Source organism: Drosophila guanche, unplaced genomic scaffold (genome assembly GCF_900245975.1).
Source record: "Drosophila guanche unplaced genomic scaffold, DGUA_6, whole genome shotgun sequence".
NCBI lineage: Eukaryota > Metazoa > Arthropoda > Insecta > Diptera > Drosophilidae > Drosophila > Drosophila guanche.
The window spans coordinates 3,520,206-3,531,416 of record NW_022995752.1 but is presented as its reverse complement, the minus strand read 5'-3'; the positions used below and the strand labels follow the sequence as shown (position 1 = coordinate 3,531,416).

The 11,211-nt window shown below is 40.6% G+C and overlaps 1 protein-coding gene and 1 non-coding gene across 2 annotated transcripts; one reads left to right on the top strand and one right to left on the bottom strand.

Annotated features, from left to right (window-relative positions):
• Window positions 1–5,332: 5,332 nt before the first annotated feature.
• On the top strand, window positions 5,333–5,486 carry LOC117588244. Its single transcript, XR_004574111.1, has one exon. It is a non-coding gene; the product is annotated as a U4 spliceosomal RNA (small nuclear RNA).
• Window positions 5,487–6,207: 721 nt separating this feature from the next.
• LOC117587926 (glutamate receptor ionotropic, kainate 2) lies at window positions 6,208–10,621 on the bottom strand. Its single transcript, XM_034278913.1, has 13 exons — window positions 10,323–10,621; window positions 10,102–10,248; window positions 9,981–10,043; window positions 9,284–9,493; window positions 8,818–9,029; window positions 8,596–8,754; window positions 8,377–8,535; window positions 8,035–8,315; window positions 7,780–7,969; window positions 7,365–7,726; window positions 6,869–7,299; window positions 6,537–6,793; window positions 6,208–6,480 (listed from the first exon to the last, which is right to left on the bottom strand). Exons 1-13 carry the CDS (start codon window positions 10,405–10,407, stop codon window positions 6,295–6,297), a joined length of 2,742 nt encoding a protein of 913 aa, XP_034134804.1. The 5' UTR covers window positions 10,408–10,621; the 3' UTR covers window positions 6,208–6,294.
• Between the last annotated feature and the right edge of the window lie 590 nt (window positions 10,622–11,211).

Sequence of the window (11,211 nt, the reverse complement as noted above, 5' to 3'; positions counted from 1 at the left end):
GATAATTTTGCATTGTCCATACATATATTTCGCATTTAAATTGCGGTTATTTCTTTTATATAACCCAAAACTAAAACAGTTTTAATGTCTCTATATATTTTCTATTGACTTACATGGCAAACGCGCTGCCTGGCAACCTTCGGCAAACTCACCACACTTGCTCCAGGAGGGGAGAATTTCCCCTGCAATAATTTCCCTTTCAACCAAATGTAATACCAGCAAAGACTATGGTGAAGCGTAAATATTTTAGTGCAGAAGAACACAAGCAGTTGATAGGTTGTATGACATTTTACCCAATTCATTTAATATGTAAATTAGCTAGTTTTATTTATATTTAAGGTATATTTATTAATAAAAATAATACGAATAAATCAAAAAATAAAACTGGGCCCAAAAATGCTGGACTTCATTTGTGTATAAGCATGAGTAAGTGTTTCATGTTGGCTTAGGTATTTATTATGCAAAAACTAATTTGATTTTGTATGATTTTCATATGCCAAATTAATGGCCTAATGTTTGAACATTGATTATAAATAAAATATTCTCTCATAAATAAGGCAGTTTCCAGCATGACTTAAATCCTTTTTTCATAATTGAATATACTAATAATATAATAAACTAATGAATATACTAAAATTCTAGCAAGTTTACACTTTCATATGATAATAAATATCCTCAGAAATTACTTTAAAATTGTCTGCAGCAATTACAGAATCAATAGGCGAACATCTGAATGCAGCTTGAATGCAAATCAATTTTTTCTGCAATTTCAAACGGCAAATAAAAAGCCAGCAAGAAAAACAAAATCAAACCTCATCTCACCCCGACAAGTTCAAAGTTCAAATGATCGAAAATAGATTCTCTAGGTCTAGAGACACAAAAGAAATGTTCATTAAACACAAAACAGAAAAAGAAAACCAAAACTTCAACGTCTGATGTTTTGCAAATTTTTCGAATGTCATTTTATGGTCTTGGGTTGTGGTTGTCTGCCCCTGGATGCTACTTCGGGCTCTCCATGCCCCTGTGAAACTTTCACAAAATTGGGAATGTCAGTCAAGACACGCATTTGACATTGACTTAAAAATCAAATCAACTTTACAGGCCAACAGGGCAGGGGCACAGACTGGGGGAGCATTGGGGATTTTCCCATGCCCAAACTGTAGAGAATGAAAATCAATTAATACGTTTGTAAATGTCAGCAGCTGGGCAGCATTTCAACTGGGGTGGCTCTACACACACATTTGCAGACGGATATTGGTTGGCTTTGCCGATTTTCTGCACAGAGACAAGAGCAACTCCAACTGCCAGTTGATTTATGGCGTCTACAGGAAATGAGCTGCAGCTGGAAAAAACTAGTGAAAATCTAATGGAACATTGGACATATGGCTGGGTAATTTTTTTAAGTGCTGAAAGCTCAATAACAAATTTGGAAAATGGAACTATTTTAAATTTATTTGGCGCATTTTCTAACATAAAAAGCAGCAATAATGTGCAACATATTTATTGCTGGGGATAATTCGAATAATTTATAATTGTGCTTTGATAAATGAGATTATGCGGGAATTATTTTATGCACATTTAGCTATCATTTGTATGCTCTTATAAAAAGTTCAACAATTTAAATTATATATATATCAGCATCTGGCAGATTAAATTCTAAATTATATACATTTTCAACCCAAAATAAAATTGATTTCTGCTTGCATCTCTTAGCGAAAACCCCGGGCTGTTTCTGCTTTATTTTAATCTTGAATTTCAACCGTAATTGATTTTTCAAATTCTAACAACCAATCACTAATTGGGGCTGGGTGGGGGTGTGGCATAATTATTTCAGCCTGGAATCCAATCGCATGCACATTCTTTATGTGAGCCAGCAAGCCGCATTTGCAATTAATTTTTGGCACACATTTTAAAACACACAAAAACCGCGTAAATAATCCAAAATTGAGATCACAGCTGCGGAGCACAGTGGCACAAAGCTGCACTAGTGGCTGCATCAAATAACAATAGTTTGGGGGGACAGCAACTGCCATTGGGAAAAGCTGTTATCCTGTGACTGTGGCCGAGTTTTTCGGCTCTGGCTTTGCTTAGGCCTTCTCGGTTCTCCTTGCTGGATTCACGTGGCACGTTTGCAGCCGCCGCCCCCCCCGAAAACCAGTTGGTCAGTCATGAAACAATAATGTCCACAAATTGCCGCCACAAGCTGTTGGTTCAATGAGAGAAAGAGATGCACACATGCAAATGCACTGCGTCTGTGGCACTTCCTCTGTGACGCCATATTGAATTTGTACCTCTGCCATAGCCGTAGATTGAGCCAGAGCGAGAGCGAGAGCGAGAGCCTGTATGGGTGCCTCAACTTCCGCTGGGATCGGTAGGACGCCCCCGGGTGCTGCTCCACGTCGTGTTGCTGCTGCTGCTGTTGTGCTGCTGTTTTTATTTGCCAGCTTGCTTTCAGCTTGTTAGCTGGTTGAATTTTCCGAAAATTTCACCGAGGTACGCACGTGAGTCGCGCGTGTTCCTCCTCAACATATTGGCTGCTCCCCACCATCTCCCCCGGAGCAACAATTACCGGTTAGCATTGCGGCTGGCCCCTCGACAACTTGTTGTTTAAAATGCATTGTGTGTGTGTGTGTGTGTGTGTGCGGCATGCCGAGAAGTGCACTTTACAGCTCCGATTCGTTGGTGATTTTAGCAGACTACTCGGAATTTGTAGCATGCCCAAAGAGGAATTGTATAAACGGTGAAAGAGGTAGTTTATGCTTCTATTCTTCCCCCACATAATTAATTATCAACATCTAAATCATTAATTAAATTAAGCGCAGCATGAACTCTGCATTAAATCAGAAATAAAATGAAAACAATTAACCACAATACAACGACAACAAAAAAAGAGTATTCCCTGTTTACTTGCACGAATAATTCGAATTTAATTTAGTGATTCAAATATTTGCACAGCCCACCACCCCACATTTATGATCTCCAGCTGAGCAACCAATTAACACTACAACTGGCATGCCACCCAATAAATAACAATTAAAATTTTATACACAATCAACAAGACAACAGAAAAAAAGGAAATCTACCAAACAAGGATAATAAAACCGTATGCGGTTTTATGTTATTTAATTTTTTGTGCATGAGTGTGTGCCAAAACGTTTTTCAAATTGTGTGGCAGATCTAACAATAACGAAAATTTCGACAGACGAATGCGGTTTGAGCACAGCAGCAGCAGAAACAATTCGACAATGAAATCAAGTAAAGGAAGCAGCAGTGGGTTATGACACACATTTGTTCAAATCAAAACAAGCTTCAAAAGGCTGTCAGATAAAAAAATCAAGCAAAGAAGTGAGAGGTGTCGAGTGAGCGGCCGCACTAACTGGAGTCAATGCAAAGCCCCGAAAAAAAAACACACACACACAAAACCCAACCCCAGCGTACATCCCTTCACACGCACTCTAAACACTTGCAATATTGTTATTTCCAGTGTTGATACACTAAGAATGGGTGCCTTGATTTTGTGTCAAGTCAAGTCAATATTTGAGATGTTATATGATATTTACTAACATTAGTGGCATGATTTTGTAATCGAATATTTGAATCAATGCAAAATGCTTTAATCCTTGTTGTAACTTAATTTAAATCAAGTCAAAGCTGCCCACATTGGATGACTATTTAAGCTATATAATTCTATAAAAATTCTTTACCAGTTCCTCTGATCAAAAAGGAACATTTTAAGCTCCTAAAGAACCCCTGTTTATCCCAGGGTATCTGCCATGTCGGCCCCACGAAAACCCTTTCCCTCTATTCGATGGCACGAGTATTTCCTCTCCTTTTTTTCCGGTTTTGGCTGCCCTTTTTTTGTTGTATCCTTTGTGTCCTAGTGGTGTGGTAGTCGTCTGTCCTGTTGTTGCTTTTATTGCTCTGTCATGTTTATATTGGTGGCAAAATTGTTTTTGTTTGCCCTGTAATCGAGTCAATTGTTTCCGCTCCGTCGATGAGGCAATCGACTGCGTCTGTTTTTTATGGCTCTTTTTTTCCACTCCCCCACTCTCGCTCACACCCTCTCTGGCTGTGTATGTGTTGTAGTTTTTGTTGTTGTTTGATACTGCCAACATCCGTTTAGTGTAGGACCTAAGGGCGTTTCCCTGACAAGGGTTAATAAGCCTTGTGGGGCCATGTCACTTTTGACACAGATGAGAAATGTTTTTATATGAAATGAACCCAATCTAATGAAGTTGGCAGAGATTTAAGTAGGTGTTGGATGGGCAGGAGTAGAATTAGAGTGTGATTATTGAAAAGCGTATGTGTGAGGATTTATGTGTAAACTATTAGAGAAAAATCAGTTTTGCTCTTCCACTTGCTCGCACAAATACCCTTTAAACAAGCGTTTTATACGAAGCACCTTTCAAGACACCCAACGAGCAGCTTTTTCTTTTGTTTATCCCGCACTCATTAACATTCCCTTCAGCGGCCAATTGCCACCCCCCACAAATTTTGGCATCTTATGGCCCATCGCCATTGCCATAGCCCCGCAGCCGTCAACTACTGGGACATAATTAACCCTTATTTGTACATTTTATTGCCTCGTACCATAAAAGAGCCATTTAAATTACAAAGCGCGATATATACGAAAAACCTTTAGCCATTTGGCAGGCCAGACCCAGGCTTGGCCGTTGAAGTCCTTGAGTGCGGGCATCCAGGACTCGCACGTTATTGTCTGAGTTGGAATGCTGATTGTTGAGTGGCATTTAACTTTAAGGAAATTTGTCGGTCGATGGCTGGCTGGTTGGCTGCCTTAAAGCAGCTTACAATTTACAGTTTGGCCGCCGCACTGTGCGGCCAAGCCGCTTAACTGGCATAATCCAAGTATCTGGCCAGCAAGGCAGCAGCAGTCCGACCCAACGCTTGACCCTTTCACAGCTACATTCCTGTTTTTGCTCTGTTCTGTCCTGCTTTACCCACCCAAAATCCATTCATTGGCCTTTTTTTGCGCTCTCTTCTTTTTTTTATGTTGCGGGCAGCCATCAAAGTTGAATGCGAGTGCGTGTCTGATGCGGGCGAATGGTGGTCATATCATCGAAGTGGTTTCGGGTCGTAGAATTTGCTTGTTAGGTCATAAAAATTCAATAGCTAAAGGGGTGAAAGGGTCCTTGATCTACTCTGACTCTCTGTCTCTGAGTGTGATTGAAACTGGTGGTGACTTGATTAAGGGGCAACTGGTTTTTTTCGCAGCTTTAGTAACCTCTTGCGATGGGCTGCACTTTTGGAATTCCCAATAGGTTCTGATTGCCATTATCCATATATTTTCAGTGCATTTCCTCAATTCTTTACCAGCCTTGTGCAGTGGCAATATCGCAAGCAATGAAGTCACAACTGAGCTGTGATTATTGCTAGTTGAAAACTTTAACCAATAACTCGCCCTCTGTGCAAGGTACCGCAAGGTTCTCTGTAACAGTGAGGCAATTTTTTTCAGGTCCCAAAAGGACCGAATTACAAATACATATTAAGAATATACCACATAGGTTTTAGTAGCAATAACAGGGTACGGGATAACATACCAATAATGATTTGTTGTTTTGCTATGTTCCGCAAAGGAAGTTTTTATACTTTCAGGGCAGCAGCTCAAGTAGAACAGCTGAGCTAGAGCTCTGACACAACGTTACCTATCTCTGTTAACACACTGCGGCTGCTCTCCGTTACAGATCTTCGTTAACAGACTGTGGCCGCTGCTTGTTACCGATCTAAGAGACTATAGGTACCGATCTCTGTTAACACACTGCGGCTGCTCTCCGTTACAGATCTTCGTTAACAGACTGTGGCCGCTGCTTGTTACCGATCTTAAGAGACTATGGTACCGATCTCTGTTAACACACTGCGGCTGCTCTCCGTTACAGATCTTCGTTAACAGACTGTGACCGCTGCTTGTTACCACTTTACCGATCTCTGTTAACACACTTCGGCTGCTCTCCGTTACAGATCTTCGTTAACAGACTGTGACCGCTGCTTGTTACCACTTTACCGATCTCTGTTAACACACTGCGGCCGGGCTCGGTTACAGCTTTTCGTTGGCTTTCTATGGTCGCTCTCGGTTATTTTGCGTGCTCCTTGTTGGATTACTACTCTTACCTCCACATCATTATAGTCACTCCCACAAACACAAGCCACGTACGTTTCTTTCTTTTGTGTATGTATGTATATTTCAGAATATCTCTTTAATGCTTAGCTCTATAGTATTCTAACTATATTCTATAATTCACTGAATGTTTGCAAGCCTTTTCATTCCATTCCACTCTACTACTCTGCTCTTTTCTTTGACTTTTTCTTCTTTTTAACAGTAGAGCCACTCGACAACTGTTGCAGCGAGGAGTAGCCCGTGGAAGTGGAGTCTCGACTCTCGCGATAGGTATGCAATGGCTTCTTGGTAAGCCAGAAGCGTATGAGAAAGTTAAACTCTGCCTTTAGGGCCAACATTGCGGGTATCTGCAGGTATATAAATATTAATCAACGATTAAACATAGTATAAGGGAGCAGCAAACCTTCTCCTTCACAGCTATGCGATGCACATGCCATAGAAACTCTGCTATGCCAATGAGAAATGCAATAATTAGGCCCACAACGAGCATAACAAAGAGTCCACCCACAGAATCCATATCGAATTGTCCATCATCGATGGTCGAGTCCTCTACACAGGTGCTCTCATTGCTATTAAACCATTTGTTGCGCAAATTATAGAGCACACCCTGCTCACTGAGCTTGAGGATGCCCACACTGAGATTTGAGCGAAAGTTGGCATCTACGAAGGGAGGGGAAATATGTGTACATACGTAGATAATATAATATGGGATTCATAAATAGTTTCAACACTCACTCAATGGCACTGCTATGCCGTAATGCTTCTCTCCAAAACTCTCTCCAATTTGCGTGAGCTCACAATTGCGCTGCACATAGTACTGCAGATTTGTGGTCTCCATGAGAAAGGCGTAGGTACCGCGACTGAGTTTCACCCGATCGACACCCTCCTCGTTATTCTTGGTAAATGCGTCCGGCTTGAAGGACAACATCTTGTTCCAGGCCATGCGATTCTCCGTGTCGTTGGATTCGGAAAAATAAACGGATGTCGCACCACCGCGTATGGTGCCAAACTGTACCTTATTTTGGTCCACGAGATCATGCAGCGAGGCAATATTGCCCGACAACTTGGAAGAGGTTATAAAGGCAGCCAATTTGGCTATGTAAGTCTGTGATATGAGCAGCGCAAAGATCCACCAAAAGGCGGTGAGCAAGCGCATGGGCAGGCCCCTGAAAAAAGTAAAACAAAACCTTATTATAAAACGAAATGTACTCATATTGTTGCAGGCACTTACCTGGGTAACAAATCACAGCCCTGCGTCAGTATAGAACCCAACACCAGCCACATGGTATTATGCATATTCCAGATATTATGACGCACCAGCTCACGATTGGCATTCTCTGATGGCGGCTCCCATTCGAATTGATCCATACGTCCAGCCAATATCATGGCCATCGATGTAATCATCATGGCAATCATGACATAAAGCCAAACCTCCACGCCATATGGATTGAGGAAGCCATAAATATCTGCCTTGGGCGGTGGCTCCTTGTACGACAAAATGCTAATGCCCAGCTGCATGAAGGGCACCGTGAAATCCACCACAGAACGACGTGCCTGGGTAATGGTCAGATCACAGATGCCTATTTGGGCATTCTGCAAAGAAGAATTGTTTATTATATTTTTATTTTATTATTTCTGCAACTTACATTATCTATGAGCTGTCGTATGATGCCATCCCATTCATCGGTGGCTGCATCATAGCTGCCGTATTTATTATCCCTAACTGGTTCGAAATCAAAGTCAAATTTACATTCCTCGGCCAATTTATAAATCAAATCCACGGCATAGCCCTCAAAGCGTTCATTGCCCTCGTAGTGCACACCTTCAGGCTCGTCGCTATAGGAAAAAATTTAAGTTATAAAAAATAAAGCGTCTATAAGCCAAATGTAGATCCTACTTACCGCCAGCTAAAGTAGGGCTTACCCACGCGAGTGGCCACTGTAAACCGCACGGGCTTCTGCGAAAAATCCTCTTTATTTTCCAGTCTTCGCTGCTTTACCGCCTGCGTGGAGTTTTCCTTAATTTTCTCTATATCCACCAGCTGAAAATCTTTATTCCAAATGTGTGTCACACGATCGATGAGCGGATTGTAGATTTCCAAATTGAAGTCCTCACGCTGCCCATGCGCATTGATCTTCAGGCGTTGCGTCTTAAAGGGCGGCTTCACTTGCTTTGGAGATAGCTGAAAATATGATTAGAAATTGTATCATTTAAGGGAATTTGTATGTGGTGCTCCAACCCACCTCCTTCATTTGCTGTACTACATGTGGTCCTGGCTTCCAAAAGCCGTGACCGCAGCTAAATTGTGGAATATAGAAACCCGATCGTTGACTCATTTGTAGCAGCGCATTGTAGAATAGCACGACTGAATCATAGACAAGTTGGGTGCCCAAAGAGTCAAACTAGGGGGAGAAATATTATTTTTAGCTGCTATTAAATTGAGTTGAAATCTGAGAGCCTACCCTTGTATCCACTTCGTTGTCGAATACATCAATCTCATCATGAACTGGCGGTGGTATATAAGTTCTCAATCGAACAGCTGCCACTGTAACCGTAAACTCTCTTGAATAGAAACGGTCAATGCCACTGACATGGGTATCCAAATTAGTAAGAAATAAATTCTGCCAAAAGGGAAATTAATCATTAAAAATCAAACATTTAGTACAGATATTATGGCTACTCACATTAAAAGACCCCGTCATATTAAAGTCTATGGAGGCGTTGACTACATCCACCAAAATGTCCGCGGGACAATCCAATAGCACAAATTTCTCACGTGCATTGTTAATCCTTTTCCAGAGTATGCGATAGTCGTCGCCACGCTGAAATTCCTGCATTTTAATGCCCGTTTTGTGTAGTTGTTTCCATGCAAAGATGTGCTGCAGGCGATTGAGGTCTAAGGGTGGGAAGGATTGAGGTGTTGATTTTGGGAAAAGGTGAGATACTATTGGAGCTAAGATTTCACAAAAATCAAGCTGGTTATGAGGGTTACTATATGTCAAATTAAAGCTAGAATTATTATTTCTATGTTAGCATAATCAAAAGAGACGTTTAAAGATGGCTTAGCATTTTTAAATATAGAAAACATATCAAAGTTAACATTCAGAGAGTGAAAAATATGTTTTAAAAATGTATAATATTTATACTCACGTGCACTCTTCTCATAGACTATCGTGAATGACTTCCAATCGAAGCTTTTGCTGCCCAAAATATCTGAAAATGCATTCGATAGCATCAGCTCCATGGGTGCCACATTGACAGTCATCTGATGATTGAGGCGCTCCCTAAACGATTGCTGCGGATGCCAATCGAACTGTAGATGTGGTATACCCGTCATATTACACAAAACCTCAACAATATCTGCAAACAGAGAGGGCATGGGAATTAAGAGCGTGAGAGAGTGTTTATTTTTGTTTAGAATGAATCGAGGAACTAACAAAACACACAATGAAAATGCTGAGCAAAACACAAAAACAAAACGAGAGAGAGGAAGAGGGAAATGTATTCTTGGCAATGGTTCAAAATCTAAACGTTTATTTACTGCAAAAAATATTTTGAATGCTGCTTGGCCCGATTTTAATGTGTCTGTGTGAGAGTGTGTGTTTGGATATTTCAAAGAATCATTAACGAGGTTGACGAGCCTTTCGAATCTCTCACTCGGACACGTTCTCTCTCGCGCGCTCTCCCTTTCAATGGCGCTCTAATCTATATGGATTTATAGCATATATCTTTATGTATATGTCTAGTGCCAGACATTATTTTATGACGCTAGAGCATATGGTTTTTTTGTTGTTTAAAAATAATTTAACTATGGCCAGACAAAAAACAAAAGAACACAAGAACTTACCGCTGTTTGTCTTTGAACTTGGTCCAAAAATAGCAACCACACCATTTCCAATCAATTCGCATGCTAAAAGAAAGGGTTACAAAAATGTTTAATAATTCAGCTACTTAATTAAAGCACTTACAAAGATCCTGCAGCACAATACTATCATCAATGGTCATATAATGTTTGATGGGTTCCAAACGTAAATTGGCATTCAAGGCATTCATTTCCTCCACGGCCACATCAAAGGCTTCTGCGAGCTTCATTTCCGTATCGAAGAAAATGCCACCTAAATTGCACATTATTATGGATTATTTCTCGGCTAACTATATATTATTTATGCAGATATATCTGTGTACCAACCAATTTTAAGCACCAAAGCCTCTTCATTGGCAGTGCTGCAAGAAATTAGAGCCACGAGCACGAGGAACTTTATGGCAGACATCATGATGCGTCCGGTCAGCTAAAGTTAAGCATTATAACGATATCTCATATATATAGCGACTGTATCCCAGTGTTCCAATTCACTTCAATTCAGCTATAGGAAAATATTTGAAATTTCATCTATAGGAAAATGCTCGAGATTCGAAATCGGGCGTAAAAAAGAAATAAGTAAAACGAACGAAACTTTTCCGTATCCGTACCGGGCCACTGTTCGCAAGGCACTGAGTAAGCAGCACAAAAAATGAAATTTGTATGGAGCTGTCTTCCATCTCGAATTTTCTCTCTTTCGTACACACAATCGTGGGTGGCAGGAGCTTTTTTGTTTTGGATAAAAAAGAGAGAGAAAAGAAACGGTCTGCGTTGGACCAGGCAGACCCTGGGCATCAGCTGTAGCTGGAAATGAACCAATAAATGAAAACTAAATGAAAACTAAATGTTCGCTAAAATTAGGCTAACCGGACGCCCCCATAGCCGGCTAAGTAGGGTGCCACAAAAAATAGAAAAAAATAAGAATAAATGACTCAAAAAGTCGAATAAGGCGTACCCTAGGCTGATAATTGAAAGACTGAAATACTTGAGTCTTATATACCCCACAGAGCACCCTCTTAGTAAGTAGTCCATACAAAAACTGAAGAATGTAATGACCATGTCATACATGTCCTGGATGAAAATAAGACAACAATTATTAATTAAAAAATTTGAACAACGCTAGAAAATGCACACACATCTCTGTGCTCTCATCCTATATACCCCACAAGGCACCCTCTAAGTAAGTAGTCCACAACAAAGTCTCTATAAATGTAGCACA